At 34.5% G+C, this 21,215-nt stretch overlaps 1 protein-coding gene across 8 annotated transcripts in view; it reads right to left on the bottom strand.

Moving 5' to 3' along the window:
- The window catches only part of CCDC18 (coiled-coil domain containing 18), a 127,519-nt gene that overhangs the window by 66,476 nt on the left and 39,828 nt on the right, over nt 1-21,215 (bottom strand). For 7 of the 8 annotated variants that reach the window (XM_032602757.1, XM_032602733.1, XM_032602709.1 and 4 more), the window contains 3 exons: nt 5,675-5,809; nt 5,429-5,506; nt 722-838 (listed from right to left, as the gene is read on the bottom strand). In XM_032602757.1, coding sequence (XP_032458648.1) covers nt 722-838; nt 5,429-5,506; nt 5,675-5,809 — 330 coding nt within the window. The remainder of the gene's footprint in view (nt 1-721; nt 839-5,428; nt 5,507-5,674; nt 5,810-21,215) is intronic. The other variant, XM_032602741.1, reaches the window with a different exon arrangement.

Raw genomic sequence — 21,215 nt, 5'->3', positions numbered from 1 at the left:
TAAATCTAAAACAATATTCTAAGTGTTAATCATTTTATATTAGAATTACTGTGATCAACAATAATCTCCTGATTCCCTAAAAATAGGTAATAGAATTAGAATTTTAAGGTGTCATATTTTGTGTTTTATATGTCATATGATGTTTGTTTCTTAAAGAATATAAAATTGGGGACCTCCATGGTGGCATAGTGGTTGGGAATCCGCCTGTGAATTCAGGGGACATGGGTTCGATCCCTGGTCTGGGAAGATCCCACATGCCGCAGAGCAGCTAAGCCCGTGCACAACTACTGAGCCTGCACTCTGGAGCCCGTGCACCACATCTACTGAGCCCGCATGCCACAACTGCTGAAGCCTGCGCGCCTAGAGCCCATGCTCTGCAACAAGAGAAGCCACTGCAATGAGAAGCCCGCGCACTGCAATGAAGAGTAGCCCCCACTCTCCTCAACTAGAGAAAGTCCATAAGAAGCAACGAAGAGTAGCCCCCACTCTCCTCAACTAGAGAAAGTCCATAAGCAGCAACGAAGACCCAACACAGCCATAAATAAATAAATAAATTTATTTTTTTAAAAAAGAATATAAAATTGGAGTTTGCGTTTTACTGGAAAATTTTTTTTACATCAGCTATATAAAAATGTACTTTTAAAGTATCTTGAAAATAAACAATATCTCAAAAAGAAATCACTTGAAAAATATGCTATATTTAAAGGAAATGTTAATTTACTTCTTCAGATTTCTTCTTTAGCTGTTTTTCAAACTTTTCTTTATTTCCTTCCAATTGGTTCAAATGCAAAGCAAGTTCTTCCTTACAAATTTCCAATGCTGAATCTAGTTGTCTGACCTAAGCAGAAAAAAAGCAAAAAAGGAAAATCAACCAGTACTAATGGGTGCTTATTATATGCTCAATATTTTACAGCGTTATCTCCTAATGTTACCTCACTGCTTCAACCAGTGGATATACAGTCCAACTTAGGATATAAAATGCTATTAAAGAAGAGATTTATTTAGAAAACGAATTATTACTGCAAACTAGGAAACCAAAGAGGAAACCAGTGCCTGGAGTCCTGAAGAATAAATGGACATGAACAAGTGAAGAAGGGCATTCTAGGAAGAGGGGAGTACATTCAGAGACAAGGCACTGTGAAAAGGAATGGTAAGAAGTTGGCAGGAGCTTAGGGTACCAAAACCATGAATTTGTAAGAGATGGGTACTGGAAGGGTGGGATTAGCAAGATAGACTGGGGCCAATTGTCAAGGACCTGCAGGCCAGACACCCTGAAACATTTACCTAAAAAGGTAAGCAGTATTTAAACCTATTCCTTAAGTTCCCTTGATCAAGAAAAATAATAAAGTGAGTACAAACTGGAGTATTGTGTTAAAAATGCTATAGTGCGAATATTCTGAATATGCTGAAGTCACTAAGAAAATGAAATGTTTTTGTTGGCTAATGAAAAACAAACTTCGGTAAGACGGAGAAGGCTGCTTTTGCTCTGAATCAGTGAAAACATTTTCAGAAAGGCAGCAATGTAACTTGGTTCAAGTGTTCATAAAGCTGCAAATGCTTCACGCTACCTCAACATTAAAGAGCGAATGAGCAAAGAGCAACTCAAATTCAGTAAAATTTTTCAGAATTTGCACACATGCTCCACATCCCATCTGTTAATAAGATTCATTCTTGTCTTGTTCCTTTCTTTTCCTTATTGTATTTCTGAGCTTCTCGGGAGTATTTTTTTTCTTTCCTCAACGCTAATAGCATTGTAGTAAGTAGTCATGAAAGTGTGAAAGAAATTTCAACAAGATAAGGAGAAAAAGAAAAATGTTCCCTCTTCCAGATACTATTCTACATCATGAAATTATCTTTACAACTCTTATTTCTAAAAAGAGACACAACTGAAAGACAGTTTTCAAAGCCTGTCCCTATAGCCTGTGAATATAACCATTAACAGTTAAAAAGCTTATCATTTTGATTAATTACCTTTGTTAATAAACTGTTGCCCTAATAATAATTTTTAAAGTCTTTTATGAGAGGTATAAATATTTACAGGTTTTCTCTATTAAGCATGAGAATAAGCATTGGTACTTGTATCATCTTCCACACACAGAAAAAAAAAACTATGACCGTCAGAACATCACATGTGATAAAAATTAACAACGTAAAAACTCAATCAGGCAAGATTCATCACTAGATGTTAAAACCATTGGTCATTAGTTTGTTGAGGGACAGGACTTTGAACATGGCCTCAAAGAATCACCCTATGTATTGCTTATTAATTATAAAGGAAAAATTATGCCCTTAAAATAGTGAGATCTGGCAGTAACCACCTTAAATAATAGGTGTCAAGATTGGCAAAGCCAATAATGGGGTGATGTGAAATTATGTGCCTCCTGATGTGAAGCAGTGGGAAGGACACTGTATAACCCACAGTATAATCCACAATTGTGGTGTGTGTGGTATTATGGTTGACCTAGACTTTTCCAAAGATTCAGTGTCGTGAAGAATAGGAGACAGTGAGTTTAGGGGAATCTAAAAAGCCAAAAGCAAAACATGAATTATGACTGCATTCTAAATTGGGGAAAGAAAAGGAACAAGCTAAAGTAGTGTTTCTCACAATTTAATGTTCACACAAATCACCTGGACACCTTAATTCAGAACCAGAGCCAGGTCTAGGGTGAGACAAAGGAGGTTCTAGGGCTCAAAGTTTAAGGAGGTACTCACTCTCAGGATCATGCAAATGCCTACCCTTCACTTGTACAACCCGGAGAATAAATGTCTCCTTAAATTGTATGCCAGAGGCACTCCCTTGCTTCACTTTAGTCCCAGCTCTCTTCAGTAGATCAGATATTCTGCAAGTCAAACAAGTTCCCGGATGATAGTGATGCTGCTAGACCATGCTTTGAGTAGCAAGATTATTAAGAACATTTTTAAATAATTGGGAAATTTTCAGTATGGACAGTATGTTGAATGAATAGTGTTACTGAATTAATGTTGACTTTCTGTGGTGTATAGAGATGGTGTAATCAGGTAGGAGAAAGTTTCTATACATATGAGACCCAAGTTTAAGTATTAAGGGTGTAAAGTATCATGACATCTGCAGCCTTCTCACAGGTGGACTAGCAAAAAGGAAATGTGTGAGTGGCGGTGGGACTGGGTGGGTGCATGTGCAAGAAGGCATGTGCATGTGTGTGCAGAGAGATGAAGTGAGTATGGTTAGAGTTTAAAAGACAGTAAATCTAAATGAAAGGACACAGCTGTTCTCTGTACTAGTCTTTCATTTTGTAGGTTTGAAACTTTTCATAATAAAACTTAATTAAAAATAAATTAATTAAAACTAAAAAGTAATAAAAACCAAAACATCTACTACTCTGTTGGATTTCTCATTTGAACAAAGAGCTTGAGACTCTAAATCTCATACAAATAAACATCATTCACTGTGTACAAACCACTCATAAATATACATGTATATATATGTACATGACTGAATAGAATCAAGACAAAGACACTGCTCTGCTAAACCAAAGAACCTCCTCGGGGGCATATTCTGGAGGCAACCACATAGGGGCTCTACGCTACCTACTTTCAACAGAAGCACCTAAGCTAGTCTTTGTTTATTTTTTTTTTATACTTATAACTTTAACTTCCTTTGGGGAAATAAAACACACACACAAATCTAGAGTGGAAAATAAAACCAAAGCAAAACAAATAAAATAAACAAATGAAATCGCTAATAAGTACCTTCTCAATTTTCTATTTAATAGCAGCTAACATAATTGCTTTAATTTATTGGTTTTTTGGTTACCAGTTCATAAACTTCCCATCAGTCTTCCAGCTATCATTATCATACTTCTATAAGTGATATAAGTTTAAACTTATAGATCCTTATAACTCTCCTGCAGATAGAAAATTTCAAAATTTTTATGCAAAGAACAAACTGAGGCATGCAGAAGGACATGGCCAAAAGTCAAGAAAGAAGGTGGTAATGACATAATCAAGAAAAGAGGAATATACTTCAAACTTCTATTTGATATGTTAGAATCATTTAGGGAATTCCCTGGCAGTCAACTGGTTAGGACTTGGTGCTTTTGCTGCTGAGGGCCCAGGTTCCACCCCTGGCAGGGAACTAAGATCCCACAGACCGCACAGTGCATCTCAAAGAAAAAGAAAAAAAAAAAAAAAAAGAAAAAGAAAGAAAGAAAAGAATCATTTAATATAGCTTCAATGTACCAAAGGAATAAAACCTAACATCATAATTCATTCTTTAGCTGATTTCCTTCCTGTCTCATATCTGATTATTAACAAATGAAAATAACTTACCAGATGACTGGCTAGATGTGTTAGGTAATTTAATGAAAAACAGGAGTTAAGTGGCAAGATGGATTTTTTTAAATGAAATTATATCATGCCTACAACCTTTGTACAATAATGATTTTTTAAATATTAATGATCTTAGAGGTTATTTTTACATGAGGAAATGAACTGACATGGCATTAAATGTTAAAAGTTTTGGAGAATACTATAGGAAAGTTATGGATAAACATATAATTGGGTTTACAAGGGTATACATGGTCACAAAATGGATGAAAAACAGAGTACTAGGCAAAAAGTAAGTAACATTGGATTTTCTAAATATCCTTTATATTTAATCCATATATAACAGAATGAAGGTCACAGCATATTTGAAGCTATTTTTAGGACTAAAAATGCAAAGAAGAAAACACTGAATATATGGTAATTACTTAGCAAACTCTGAGTAACTTAGTATGTGTTAAGTATTTTATGTACCTCATTTCATTTAATCCTCAAACCCACTCTTTTCTAGGGCATTGTGATCCCTATTTTACTGATGAAGAAATTAACGTTCAGAGTTTAAATAACCTAGCCAAGGTTACAGTCAGTTAATAAGTACACTGAAGCCAGAACTAAAACCTAAGTCAATTTAGCTTCAAAGCCCATACTTTTAACCATAAGGTTATCCTAGCCACAAAACTGTATTTTACCCCAAAATTCTGGATTTATTCCCTATTTAATCATATAGCAGAACTAGTAAAAAGAAGCAAAACTGTATTGTTTGTAGTTTCACCTCTCTTCACTTGCTTTGTTAATTTTTTTACTGGTAATGTTAGTAAGTAGCTACAGTTTAAAAAACACATTTTTTGTTAAAAAATCTTTCTTAAGGTATTATAAAAAGAAAAGAAGTTAGATAATCTACAGACTAGATTATCAACTATCAAATAATTAAGATCATAACTCACAATGAAAAATATACTACTTAAAGAAACTAAGTTCATTGACTTAGGTAAAATTTTTACCACTTTATTTTTATGTAAACTTTTTTTTACAATTTATAGAGAAAACTAAAAAGCCACAGGAATGTCTCCATTAAGAAAAAAAAGAAAAAGAAAAAGAAAAAATTTTAAAGTATTAGCATACTAGCCTTGATTGTTTCTTCAGATACTTGGTTCTGCAATGTTTTCAAAGCTTCATCTTTCTTCATATTTTCCTTTTCCATTTCCTGAAAACATACAGATGGGTAGCAAAAATATACGTACGTGTATAAATATTTTAGCATTAGTAACAGGTTGTTAACTGATTTGACTAGAATTAAAGGTATGTTAAAGAAACATAAACTTAAAATATTGGTCAGCTTTTAAACAGCACTTTTTTATAAAGATGATTTTACCCCTTTGCTTTCCGTCAAGAGTCTGTCTAGTGATTCAAGGTGATGTTGTTTACATATTATATCTTGCTGCAACATGGATATTGTCTTTTCTTGTTCTTTAAATTGTTGTTCTTTTTTCTCTAGTTGAGATTCAAGCTAAACATAGAAACAGGATTTATTAATTTTCATATTAATTTTTTTAAATTTGAAACATTTTAAATACAGTCAACCCTTGAACAAGACAGTTTTAAACTGAGTCCACTTATACATGGATTCTTTTCAATAAATATGTACTACAGCACTACACCATCAGCGGTTGGCTGAATCCACAGATGGGAACTATGGAAAGGAAGGGTTGACTGTAAAGTTATATGTGGATTTTCAACTGCACAGGGTTGGCACCCCTAACTCCCAAATTGTTCAAGGGTCAACTGTACACAGAAAAAACATAACAGTCACAATTTAAATTACTACTGAAATTACATAGCTTATTGCATTTTGCCAAATTTCCTTCAGTTTCTCTCCTTTTAGAGAAGAAATGAAATCACAAGTCCATATCTTTTTTTTTTTTTTTTTTTTTTTTTACAAGTCCATATCTTATCCCTTCCCTCCCTCACCAATACTATGTTCCCTCCCTCACCAATACTATGTTGAAATTGTTCTATATCATTCTCTGGTGTGTTTCATTCTTATACATGTTTTTTGTGCTTTTAACTATATATGTAGATCCATGAACAATATGTAACATAATTTTGTTTTGAAAATTCACACAGACAATATCAACACTTTTGCAAGTTTCAGCAACTTATTTTTTTCACTTAATATTGTTTTAAATATTTATCCATTTATCCATATGTGGATCTAGTTCATATTTTTATGATAATACAGTATTCCATTGTAACAACAAACTAGTTTGTTCACTCTTCTACTCAGAAACAGTTAGATATTGCCTTTTCACTATTATGATGTTACAATAACATCCTTTGTACATGTCTCTTTATACACATGTATGGGGGTTTCTTTAGAACATACCACCTAGAACTGGACTTCCTGGTTGTAGGATATGCACATTTCTAACTTCATTAAGTATTTCTCTTCAAAGTACATCAAAATTTATACTTTCACTAGAAATGTGTAAGTCTCACTCCTTACAACTTCACCACTAATTGACTGGTGTTATCAAATGTCCAAAAAACTTTTGTGAAGACAAAACATGAGTAAACTGATATGTTTATATGTATATTTGTGCATATTATATACACAAGTATATAAAAATTATACATATGTGATAATAGCAGCAACAGGTTACTAGAAAATACTAAAACCAAAGAACTGTGAAATGAAAACACTCAAATGAAAATAAATTACACATCAGAAATTAGAGGAACAGAAAGAAAAAAGATTGAAGAAAGTGAACAGAACATAAGGGACCTGTTGGACACCATCAAGCACACCAGTATGCACATCATGGAAGTCCCAGAAGGAAGGGAGAAAGAGAGAGACAATATTTGAAGAAATAATGACTGAAAATGTCCCAAATTCGATGAAATAATGATATAAACATCCAAGAATCTCAACAAAATCCAAGTAAGTTGAACTCAAAAAGACCCACAATGAGACACATTATAATCAAACTTTCAAAAGACAATGACAAGAACTTCCCTGGTGGTCTAGTGATTAAGACTCCAAGCTCCCAACACAGGGGGCACGGGTTTGATCCCTGGCCCCCTGGTCGGGGAACTAAGATCCCACATGCCACGTGGCACAGACAAAAAAAAAAAAGAATAAGAAAAAGACAATGACAAAGAGAGAATCTTGAAGCAGCAAGAGATAAGCAAATCATCACATATAAGGGATCCTCAATAAGATTACATGCAGATTTCTCATCAGAAGCTTTGGGGGTCAGGAGACAGTAGGCTGATATTCAAAAGAAAAAAAATAACTGTCCATGAAGAATCCTCTATCTGGCAAAACTGTTCTTCAAAAGTGAGGGAGGAATTAAGACATTCTCAGGTAAAAGTTGAGGGAGGCTGTGACCATTAGACATGTCCCGCTAGAAATACTCAAGGGAATTCTGTAAGGTGAAATGAAAGAACACTAGATAGTAACCTGTAGTCATACGGAGAAATAAAAATCTTCATAAAGATAAATACATGGGCAATTGTAAAGCCTAACATTATCGTAACAATGGATTGTAACTTCCACTTTTTGTTTTCTAAATGATTTAAGAGACTAATATATATAAAGGAAAAAAAAGTTATTAGTCAAAAGTTAGTATTACTGTAACTTTAGTTTGTGACTCCAAATCTTGTTTTCTACAAGAGACTAATCCTTTTGAAGGAATTACCAGTTTGTTTTGGGGCACACAATGTACAAAGATGTAAGTTTGTGACAAAAGATGTGGAGATAAAGCTATAAAGGAACAGAGTTTTTGTATGTTATTGAAATTAGAGTGGCATAAATTCAAATTGAGTGTTATAACTTTAGGATGTTAAATGTAATCCCCATGGTAACCACAAAGAAAATAGCCATAAAATATAGACAAATGGAAATGAATTTTAAAATTTTAGTACAAAGCAACTAAATTCAAAAGAAGACAGTAATGTAGGAAAAGAGGGATAAAAAAGCTAGAAGGCATATAGAAAAAGAAAAGCAAGATGACAGAAGTCCCTCCTTATCAGTAATTAAATGTAAATGGATTAAACTCTCCAAGAGACACAGATTGGTAGAACGGAGAAAAGCACACATCCACCTATATGTTGTCTACAAGACACTCATTTTATTATTTTTTTTATTTTTTTGAATTTTATTTATTTTTTTATACTGCAGGTTCTTATTAGTCATTAATTTTATACACATCAGTGTATACATGTCAATCCCAATAGCCCAATTCATCAAACCACCATCCCCATCCCCCTGCGGCTTTCCCCCCCTTGGTGTCCATACGTTTGTTCTCTACATTTGTGTCTCAACTTCTGTCCTGGAAACCGGTTCATCTGTACCATTTTTCTAGGTTCCACATACATGCATTAATATACGATATTTGTTTTTCTCTTTCTGACTTCACTCTGTATGACAGTCTCTAGATCCATCCACGTCTCAACAAATGACCAAATTTCGTTCCTTTTTACGGCTGAGTAATATTCCATTGTATATATGTACCACAACTTCTTTATCCATTCGTGTATGGATGGGCATTTAGGTTGCTTCCATGACCTGGCTATTGTAAATAGTGCTGCAATGAACATTGGGGTGCATGTGTCTTTTTGAATTATGGTTTTCTCTGCAGTAGTGGGATTGCTGGGTCATATGGTAATTCTATTTTTAGTTTTTTAAGGAACCTCCACACTGTTCTCCATAGTGGCTGTATCAATTTACATTCCCACCAACAGTGCAAGAGGGTTGCCTTTTCTCCACACCCTCTCCAGCATTTGTTGTTTGTAGATTTTCTGATGATGCCCATTCTAGCTGGTGTGAGGTGATACCTCATTGTAGTTTTGATTTACATTTCTCTAATAATTAGTGATGTTGAGTAGCTTTTCATGTGCTTCTTGGCCATCTGTATGTCTTCTTTGGAGAAATGTCTATTTAGGTCTTCTGCGCATTTTTGGATTGGGTTGTTGCTTTCTTTAATGTTGAGCTGCATGAGCTGTTTATATATTTTGGAGATTCATCTTTTTTTTTTTTTTTTTTTTGCGGTATGTGGGCCTCTCACTGTTGTGGCCTCTCCCATTTTGGAGCGCAGGCTCTGGACGTGCAGGCTCAGCGGCCATGGCTCATGGGCCTAGCTGCTCCGCGGCATGTGGGATCTTCCCGGACCAGGGCACGAACACGTGTCCCCTGCATCGGCAGGCAGACTCTCAACCACTGCGCCACCAGGGAAGCCCTGGAGATTAATCCTTTGTCCGTTGATTCGTTTGCAAATATTTTCTCCCATTCTGAGGGTTGTCTTTTTGTCTTGTTTATGGTTTCCTTTGGTGTGAAAAAGCTTTTAAGTTTCATTAGGTCCCATTTGTTTTTGTTTTTATTTCCATTACTCTAGGAGGTGGATCAAAAAGGATCTTGCTGTGGTTTATGTCAAAGAGTGTTCTTCCTATGTTTTCCTCTAAGAGTTTCATAGTGTCCAGTCTTACATTTAGGTCTCGAATCCATTTTGAGTTTATTTTTGTGTATGGTGTTAGGGAGTGTTCTAATTTCATTCTTTTACATGTAGCTGTCCAGTTTTCCCAGCACCACTTATTGAAGAGACTGTCTTTTCTCCATTGTGTATCCTTGCCTCCTTTGTCATAGATTAGTTGACCACAGGTGCGTGGGTTTACCTCTGGGATTTCTATCTTGTTCCACTGATCTATGTTTCTGTTTTTGTGCCAATACCATATTGTCTTGATTACTGTAGCTTTGTAGTATAGTCTGAAGTCAGGGAGTCTGATTCCTCCAGGTCTGTTCTTTTCCCTCAAGACTGCTTTGGCTATTCGGGGTCTTTTGTGTCTCCATATAAATTTTAAGATTTTTTGTTCTAGCTCTGTAAAAAATGCCATTGGTAATTTGATAGGGATTGCATTGAACCTGTAGATTGCTTTGGGTAGCATAGTCATTTTCACAATATTGATTCTTCCAATCCAAGAACATGGTATATCTCTCCATCTGTTGGTATCATCTTTCTTTCATCAGTGTCTTATAGTTTTCTGCACACAGGTCTTTTGTCTCCCTAGGTAGGTTTATTCCTAGGTATTTTATTCTTTTTGTTGCAGTGGTAAATGGGAGTGTTTCCTTGATTTCTCTTTCAGATTTTTCATCATTAGTGTATAGGAATGCAAGAGATTTCTGTGCATTAATTTTGCATCCTGCAACTATACCAAATTCATTGATTAGCTCTACTAGTTTTCTGGTGGCATCTTTAGGATTCTCTATGTATAGTATCATGTCATCTGCAAACAGTGACAGTTTTACTTCTTCTTTTCCAACTTGTATTCCTTTTATTTCTTTTTCTTCTCTGATTGCCGTGGCTAGGACTTCCAAAACTATGTTGAATAAGAGTGGTGAAAGTGGACATCCTTGTCTTGTTCCTGATCTTAGAGGAAATGCTTTCAGTTTTTCACCATTGAGAATGATGTTTGCTGTGGGTTTGTCATATATGGCCTTTATTATGTTGAGGTAGGTTCCCTCTATGTCCACTTTCTGGAGATAAAATAGACTTTAAAGAATGTTACAAGAGACAAGGAAGGACACTACATAATGATCAAGGGATCAATCCAAGAAGAAGATATAGCAATTATAAATATATATGCACCCAACATACGAGCACCTCAGTACATAAGGCAACTGCTAACAGCTATAAAAGACGAAATTGACAGTAACACAATAATAGTGGGGGACTTTAACACCTCACTGACACCAATGGACAGATCATCCAAAATGAAAATAAGGAAACAGAAGATTTAAATGACACAATAGACCAGACAGATTTAATTGATATTATAGGACATTCCATCCAAAAACAGCAGATTACACTTTCTTCTCAAGTGCGCACGAACGTTCTCCAGGATAGATCACATCCTGGGTCACAAATCAAGCCTCAGTAAATTTAAGAAAACTGAAATCATATCAAGCATCTGACCAGAACGCTATGAGATTAGAAATGAATTACAGGGAAAAAAATGTAAAAAACACAAACACATGGAGGCTAAACAATACATTACTAAATAACCAAGAGATCACTGAAGAAATAAAAAAATACGTAGAGACAAATGACAATGAAAACACGACAATCTGGGACTTCCCTGGTGGCACAGTGGTTAAGAATCCGCCTGCCAATGCAGGGCACACAGGTTCGAGCCCTGGTCCGGGAAGATCCCACATGCTGCAGAGCAACTAAGCCCATGCACCACAACTACTGAAGTCTGTGTGCCTAGAGCTCATGCTCTGCAACAAGAGAAGCCCCCACATCGAGAAGCCCATGCACCGCAATGAAGAGTAGCCCCCGCTCGCCACAACTAGAGCACGCCCACACACAGTAACGAACACCCAATGCAGCCAAAACTAAAACAAACAAACACGACGATCCAAAACCTATGGGATGCATCAAAAGCAGTTCTAAGAGGGAAGTTTATAGCTATACAAGCCTACCTCAAGAAACAAGAAAAATCTCAAATAAACAATCTAACCTTACACCTAAAGGAACTAGAGAAAGAAGAACAAACAAAACCCAAAGTTAGCAGAAGGAAAGAACTCATAAAGATCAGAGGAGAAATAAATGGAATAGAAACAAGAGAATACAATAGCAAAGATCAATAAAACTAAAAGCTGGTTCTTTGAGAAGATAAACAAAGTTGATAAACCATTAGCCAGACTCATCAGGAAAAAGAGGGAGAGGACTCAAGTCGAGAAAATTAGAAATGAAAAAGGAGAAGTTACAACAGACAGCGGAGAAATACAAAGCATCCTAAGAGACTACTACCAGCAACTGTATGCCAATAAAATGGACAACCTGGAAGAAACGGACAAATTCTTAGAAAGGTATAACCTTCCAAGACTGAACCAGGAAGAAATAGAAAATATGAACAGACCAATCACAAGTAATGAAATTGAAACTGTGATTAAAAATCTTCCAACAAATAAAAGTCCAGGACCAGATGGCTTCACAGGTGAATTCTATCAAACATTTAGAGAACAGCTAACACCCATCCTTCTCAAACTCTTCCAAAAAATTGCAGAGGAAGGAACACTCCCAAACTCATTCTATGAGGTCACCATCACCCTGATACCAAAACCAGAGACAAAGATACTACAAAAAAAGAAAATTACAGACCAATATCACTGATGAATTTAGATACAAAAATCCTCAACAAAATACCAGCAAACAGAATCCAACAACACATTAAAAGGATCATATACCATGATCAAGTGGGATTTATCCCAGGGATGCAAAGATTCTTCAATATACACAAATCAATCAATGTGATACACTATATTATCAAATTGAAGAATAAAAACCATATGATCATCTCAATACATGCAGAAAAAGCTTTTGACAAAATTCAACACCCATTTATGATAAGAGACTCATTTTAGATCCAAACATACTAATAGATAAAAAATGAAAGGATGGGAAAAGATAGTCCACGCAAATGGTAACTAAAAGGGAGCAAGGATAGCTATAGTAATATCAGGCAAATCGTACTTTAAATTTAAAAAGATTATGAGACAAAGACAGATAATATATATTAATATAAGGTTATTACAATATAGCAATAAGATATAACAATTACAAACACTTATACACCAAAGACAGACTTTCAAAATATATGAAGCAAAAACAGACAGTATTGAAGTGAAAAATAGACAGTTCTACAACAGTACTTGAAGACTTCAATAGCCTATTCTCAATAATATGTAGAACAACCAGAGAGAATATAAGTAAGGAAAGAGAGGACTCAACACAATAAACAAATCATATTTAATAGACATACACAGCTCACTCAACCCCAAAACAATAGAATATACATTCTTCTCAAGTGCACATTGGATATTTTCCAGGATAGACAATATGTTAGGATACAAATTTAAGTCTCAATAAATTTTACAAGACAGATATCATATAAAGTACATTCTCCAACCACAATGAGATGAAGTTAGAAATCAACAACAAAAGGAAAACTGGAAAATTCACAAAATTGTGATATTTATTAAACAATAAATTTAAAAATAACCAATGAATCAAAGAAGAATTCACAAGGGAAATTAGAAACTACTTAGAAATGAATGAAAACAAAAACACAACTTATGAAAACTTACAGGACTCAGCAAAAACAATGTTTAGGGGGTAATTTATAGCTATAAATGCTTACATTAAAAAACAAGGAAGATCTCAAGTCAATAACCTAACTTTAAAACATAAGAAACAAGAAAAAGAACAGAATAAACCCAAAGCTAGCAGAAGGAATAATAAAGATTACAGTAAAGATCAACAAAATAGAGAACAGAAAAACAATGAAGAATATCAATGAAATGAAAAATTGGTTCTTCAAAAAAATAAACAAAATTGACAAATCTTTAGCTAGGTGGTCAAAAAAAGAGGACTCAGTATTACCAAAATCACAAATATAAGTAGGAATATTACTATCAATTCTACAGAAATAAAAAAAAGATCATAAGAAAGTACAATGAATAATTATATACCAACAAATTGGATAATCTAGATGAAATGGACAAATTCCTAGAAACACAAAACCTACAAAGACTCTATCATGAAGAAATAGATAATCTAAACAGACTTATAAATAGTAAGGAGATTGAATGGGAAATCAAAAATCTCCCAACTAAGAAAAGCCTTGAACCTGCTTGCTTTATTGATGAATTCTACCAAACACATAAAAAAGAACTAATACCAATCCTCCTCAAATGTTTCCAAAAAATTAAGGAGAGAATACTGCCTAATACTGTAAGACCAGCATTAACCTAATACGAAACCCAGACATTACAAGAAAAGAAAACTACAGACAAATATCTGTTATGAGCACTGATGCAAAAATCCTCAACACAATACTAACAATCCAAATTCAGCAGCATAGTAAAAGGATTAAACACAGTGACCAAGGGGAATTTATTCCTGGAATGCAATGAAAACTGATCAATGTTATGTGCAATATCAACAGAATGAAAGAAAAAATAACACATGAGCATCTCAATTGATGCAGAAAAAACATCTGACATAATTCAACACCCTATCATGATAAACACTCTCAACAAATTAGGAACAGAAGGAAACTACCTTCACATAATAAAAGCCTTATATGAAAAACCTACAGCTAACATACTTAATGGTGAAAGATTGAAAGCTTTTCCTCTATGCTCAGAACAAGAAAAGGATGCCCCTCTCACCACTTCTATTCAACATAATACTGGAAGTTCAAGCCAGAGCAATTAGGCAAGAAAAAGAAATAAAAGACATCCAAGTTGGAAAGGAAGAAGTACAATTATCTATTGGTAGATGATACGATCTTATACATAGAACACCCTAAAGATTTCACACAATAAAACTATTAGAACTGATAAATGAAATCAGAAAAGTAGAGGATGAAATTCAACACACAAAAGTCAGTTGCATTCCTATATGTGAACAATGAACAGTCTGAAAAGAAAATTACAAGACCAATTTCATTTACAATAGTATCAAAAAGAATAAAATACTTAGGAATTAACCAAGGAGGTGAAAGACTTGTACAATTAAAATTACAAAACACTGATGAAAAGAATTGAAGAAAATGTAAATAAATAAAAACATATTACACGTTCATGGATTAGAAGACTTAATATTGTTAAAGTGTCAATATTACCCAATGCAATACAATCCCTAGCAAAATCCCAATGACATTTTTTGCTGAAACAGAAAAACCCATCCTAAAATTCATATGAAATCTCAAGGGACCCTGAACAGCCAAAACAATCTTGAAAATGAACAAAACTGGAGGACCCTCACTTCCTGATTTCAAATCTATTACAAAGCTACAGTAATAAAGACTGTGATTTCGCATATGACATATAGACCAATGGAATAGAATTAAGAGCCCAGAAATAAATCCTCACATATATGGTCAAATGATTTTGACAAGGGTGCCAAGATCATTCAGTGGGGGGAAAGGACAGTCCTTTTAACAAATGGTGCTGAGAAAACTGGATATCCACATGCAAAAGAATGAAGTTGGACCCACAGCTAGCACCATATATAAAAATTAACTCAAAATGGACCAAAGACCTAAATTAAGACCTAAAAAAATAAAACTCTTAGAAGGAAACATAGAACAAAAGCTTCACAACATAGAACCAAAGCTTCACAACATTGGATTTGGTAATAATTTCTTAAATATGACACCAAAGGTATAGGCAACAAAAGAAAAAATAGACAAACTGGACTTCATGAAAATTATAATATTCTGTGCATCCAAAGACACTCTCAACAGAGTAAAAAGGAAACCCAAAGAATGGGAGAGAGGGCTTCCCTGGTGGCGCAGTGGTTGAGAGCCCGCCTGCCAATGCGGGGGACGTGGGTTCGTGCCCTGGTCCGGGAGGATCCCACATGCCGCGGAGTGGCTGGGCCCGTGAGCCATGGCCGCTGAGCCTGCGCGTCCGGAGCCTGTGCTCCGCAACGACAGAGGCCGCAACAGTGAGAGGCCCATGTACTGAAAAAGAAAAAAAAAAAAAAAAGAAAAAAAAAAAAAAAAAAAAAAGAATGGGAGAGAATATTTGCAAATCACATACCTTGATAAGGGATCAATATCCAGAATATATGGAAAAGTCCTAAAACTCAACAACTACATAAAAACAACCCTATTAAAAAATGGGTAAAGGAAATAAATAGACATTTCTCCAAAGAAGCTATATGACTAGACAACAAGCACATGAAAAGATTATCAGCATCACTGATCATTAGGGAAATGCAAATCAAAACTACAATGAGATACCACCTCACAATCATTAGGATGGCTACTGTTAAAAACCAGAAAACAAGTGTTTACAAGGATGTGGATAAATTGGAACACTTGAGCGCTGTTGGTGGGAATGTAATATGGTATAGCTGCTGTAGAAACCAGTATGGTTGGTCCTCAAAAAATTAAAAACAGAATTACCATATTATCAGCAATTCCACTTGTGCATGTATACTCAAAATAACTTAAAGCAGGGTCTCAAAGAGATATTTGTACACCCGCATGATCATAGCAGCATCATTCACAACAGCTAAAATGTGGTAACAAACCAAGTGGCCATCAACAGATGAATGGATAAGCAAAATGTGCTATGTACATATAATGGAATATTATTCAGCCTTACAAAGGAAGGAAATTCTGCAATATGCTGCAACATGGATGAACCTTGAGGACATTATGCTAAGTGAAACAAACCAGTCATAAAAAGACAAATACTATATGATTTCACTTACATGAGGTACTTAGAGAAGGCAAAATCACAGACACAGAAAGTAGAATAGTGATTGCCAAGAGTTGGGGGGAGAGGAGAATAGGGAGTTATTGTGTACTGTAATGAGTACAGAGATTCAGTTCTACAAGATGAGAAGAATTATGAGGATAAATGGTGGTGATGGTTGCACAACAATGTTAATGTATTTAATACCACTGTACACTTAAAAATAGTTAAGATGACATAAATTATAACACCAATAACACTAATACTGATAATACTAACCACAATAAAAAGTTTGAAAAATATTAAATAACTTTAGAATTTTTTCTTAAAACATGAATATATTAAAATTAATTTTATGAATAAACAAGACTAAATGATGTTATAACCATAGATTTTCATAGAAGCTGACCCATCAATTATCAAGTAGGCCCTTGGACAGACCTATCATGCCAATTCTCTGCAGCAGTTCAGTATTTGAGATATCAAATATAATATCTTCCTAGAATTTCTGCCATTTTCAAATTAAACTTTGAAGGATTTATCAGGGATAAACTCATCTGAAAAATATTTTTTATCTTCTGAGTCAGTAGTTCCATTTTTGAGACTCTATTATAAAATAATATTCTAAAATAAGAAAAAAATTGTTTACAATAAAGTTTACTGAAAATTAATTATAATCCTAAAAAACAGAAAAGTCAAATAGCAATAATTCTGTAAAACGAAGCTATTAAAAATTGTTTACGTGTGTTTGTGTATATGTGTACTATAAACATGTAAGTATGCAAAGATGCAGAGAAGCTGGTCTAAAAGACATAAACTAAGATTGTAACAATGATTCTAGGGTGGGAGACTTTCTAAAACTTCATTTACATTCATTTTTTGGGTGTATGATTCTGAGGTTTTTTAATACATGCATAGATTCATAAAACTCCCATCACAATAAGGATACAGAATGATTCCTTCACTCTCAAGACCCCTCATGTTAATCCTTTACAGCAGCAGTCCCCAACCTTTTTGGCACCAGGGACTGGTTTCGTGGAAGACACTTTTTCCACGGACGGGGGTGGGGGGGATGGTTTCGGGATGATTCAAGCACATTACATTTATTGTGCACTTTATTTCTATTATTATTACATTGTAATATATAATGCAATAATTATACAACTCACCGTAATGCTGACAGGAGGTGCAGCTCAGGTGGTAATGCAAGCAATGGGGAGTGGCTGTAAATACAGATGAAGCTTTGCTCGCTCACCTGCCGCCCACCTCCTGCTGTGCGGCCTGGTTTCTAACAGGTACCGTTCCATGGCCCGGGGGTTGGAGACACTTGCTTTATAGTCAACTCTCCACCCTTCCCAACACCTGGCAACCAATAAAATGATCTTCATCCTATAGCTTTTGACTTTATTGAGAATGTCAAAGAAACAGAATTGTATACAACATTTTGCAATTGGCTTCTTTCCATTAGCATAAAGCCTTGTAGATTCACCCATGTTTTCGCCTGAATCAATAGATTATTCCTTGTTATTACTGAGTAGTATTCCATTGTATTGAGGTACCATAGTTTACCCATTTACTCATTGAAAGACACTGGGTAGTTTCCAGTTTTTGGCAATTATGAATAAACCTACTATAAACATTTGTAGTAGGTTTTAGTGTAAAGATAAGTTTTCATTTGTCTAGAATAAATATCTAAGACTGCTGGGTCATATGTTAAGTGTATAAGAAGATGTTAAGTTGTTTTAGTAGTTTTACTACTTTGCATTATCCCCAGCAATATATGAGAAAACCAGTTGTTTCACATCCTGGGTAGCATTTGCTATTGTCAGATCTTCCTTCCTCCCTTCCTTTCTACCTCTCTCTCTCAGTATTCTAACAAGAATGCAGCAGTATTTCACTGTGCATTTAATTTGCATTTTCCTAATGATGAATCAAGTTCAACATATTTTCATATGCTTATTTGCCATTTGTATATCTTTTCTGATGAAGTATCTATTCAAGTCTTTGTCCATTAAAAAAACTGGATTACTTTCTTATTGATGAATTTTAAGAATTCTTTATATATGCTGGGTAAAAGTTCTTTGCTGGATATGTGATTTACAAATATTTTCTCCCAGTTTATAGCTTGTCTTTTCATTCTCTTAATAATGTCTTTCATAGAGCATACATTTTTAATTTTGATGAATTCCAATTTATCAATTTTTCCCTTATATTGTTTTGGTTTTATATCTAAGAACTCTTGCCTAACCTAAGGTCATGAAGATTTTCTCCCATGTTTTCTTCTGAGTTTTAATATCTTTTTATTTTATATTTAAATATATGATTCACTTTGAATTAATTTTTATATAGGTATATACTGCAGCTCCATCTTTTTGCATATGGATGTCCAATTGTTCCAGCATTACTCATTCAAAAACTATTCTTTCTCCATTCTGAATTGGTTTTGTACCTTTGTTAAAAATCAGTTGACCATATTTGCCAGGTCTATTTCTAGACCCTATATTTTGTTCCTTTCATCTATGTGTCTATTATTTTGTTGATACCTCACTGTCTTGATTACTATAGGTTTATAGTAAGTCTTAAGATATGGTAGCATAAATCCACTAACTTTGTTCTCTTTCAAACTTGTTTTGCCTATTCTAGTTTCTTTGCCTTTCCATTACAAAATTCAAAATCAGCTATCTATGCGCACAAAAAAATTTTTACTGGGATTTTGATTGGAAATGTATTAAACCGAGAGATCTGTTTAAGGTGAACTGACATCCTAAATATAGAGACTTACAGTCCACAGAAATGGTATTTCTTTCCATTTATTTAGGTCTTTCTTTAACATTTTGTAGTTTTCCGCATACAAATATTCCACATATTTTGTTTTATTTACATCTATGTCTTATCTCTTTGGAGCTTTGTAAATAGCAGTATTTTTAAAATTTTAGCTTCTAATTATTCATTGCTAGTACAGTTGACCCTTGAACAACGTGAGGATTGGTGGCAACAACCCCTCCTTGAAGTCAAAAATCTGTGAATAACTTTGCAGTCTGCCCTTCGTATCTGCAGTTCTGTATCCACCAATTCAACCAACCGCAGACTGTGTAGTATTACACAAACTAAAAAAAATGCGAGGATAAATGGACCCACACAGTTCAAACCAGTGTTGTTCAAGAGTCAACTATATATAGAAATACAACTGATGTGGATGTTAACCTTGCATGCTGTGACCTTGCTCGCTCATTAATTTTAAGGTATTTTTGTAGATTCTTTGGGATTTCCTACATAGACAGGAAACAGGGATAGCTTTGTTTCCTCCTGATTGAAATGGGCTTTTTAGTATGATGTTAAATAGGAGTGATGACAGCAGATATTCTTGCTCTGTTCCCAATCTTACAGGAGAGAATTAAGTGTTTCACCATTAAGATATATTATCCATAGGATTTTTTGGGAAGATGCCCTTCATCAGGTTCATGAAGTTCCCTTCTATTTCTAGTTGGCTAAGAGTTTTCATCATGAGAAAATGTTGAATTTTATCAAAAGCTTTTTCTGCATCTATTGATATGATCATGTAGGTTTTTCTGGTTTTTGGTATGCTAATATGGTAGATTACAATGATTTTTTTTTTTCTGAATGTTGAACCAGCCTTCCATTCTCAGGATAAATCTCTCCTTTCCTTTATTAACCTTTAATATCTGTGAGGTCTCTAGTGATACACCCTTACTCTTGATACAGGTTATCTGTGCTTTCTCTCTCTCTCTTTTTTTTTTTACTTCATCAGACTGGCTAGAGGTTTATAAATTTTACTGATCTTTTCAAAGAACTAGATTTAGATTTCACTGATTTTCTCTACTAATATTCTCTTCAAATTCCAATTTCTTTCAATTACGCTTTTTATTATCTCCATCTTTCTGCTTCTTATGGGTTAATTTTGCTCTTCTTTTCCTAGTTTCTTAAGGTGGAAGTTTAGATTACTGATTTTTTAAAGTTTTCTTCTAATGTATGCATTTAATGCTATAAAGCTCTATGAATTGCTCTAGCTGCATTCCACAAATTCAGATATATTGTGTTTTCATTTTCATTGTTTAAAATATTTTAAATTTCCCTTGAGACTTACTCATTGATCCATGGATTATTTAAAAGTGTGTTGTTTACACAACATTGTAAAGCAATTATACTCCAATAAAGATATTTTTTTAAAAAGTGTGTTGTTTCACTTCCAAATATTTGCGGAATTTCCAGATATCTTTCTGTTAATGGTTTCTAGTTTAATTCCATTATGGTCAGAAAACATACTACAGTTGACCCTTGAACAACATGGGTTTGAACAGTGCAGGTGCATTTATATGCAGATTTTTTTCAATAAATACATACAGTACTAAATGATACGTGGTTGGTTAAATCCACTGATGTGGAACTGCAGATATAGAGGGCCCACTATGGGACTTGAGCATCTGCAGATCTTCTACAGTGGGTCCTGGAACCAATCATCCATGGATACCAAGGGACAACTGTATACATGGTTTTAATTCTTTGAAATTTGATAAGGCTGATTTTATGACCTAGGGTATGGTATATCTTGGTGAATATTTCAGGTGTACTGAAGAAGAATGTATATTCTGTTGTTGCTCCAGTGGTTAAGACTCTGCAATTC

This window comes from Phocoena sinus, chromosome 1, assembly GCF_008692025.1.
Source record: "Phocoena sinus isolate mPhoSin1 chromosome 1, mPhoSin1.pri, whole genome shotgun sequence".
NCBI lineage: Eukaryota > Metazoa > Chordata > Mammalia > Artiodactyla > Phocoenidae > Phocoena > Phocoena sinus.
This window is presented reverse-complemented; position numbering and strand designations above follow the sequence as displayed.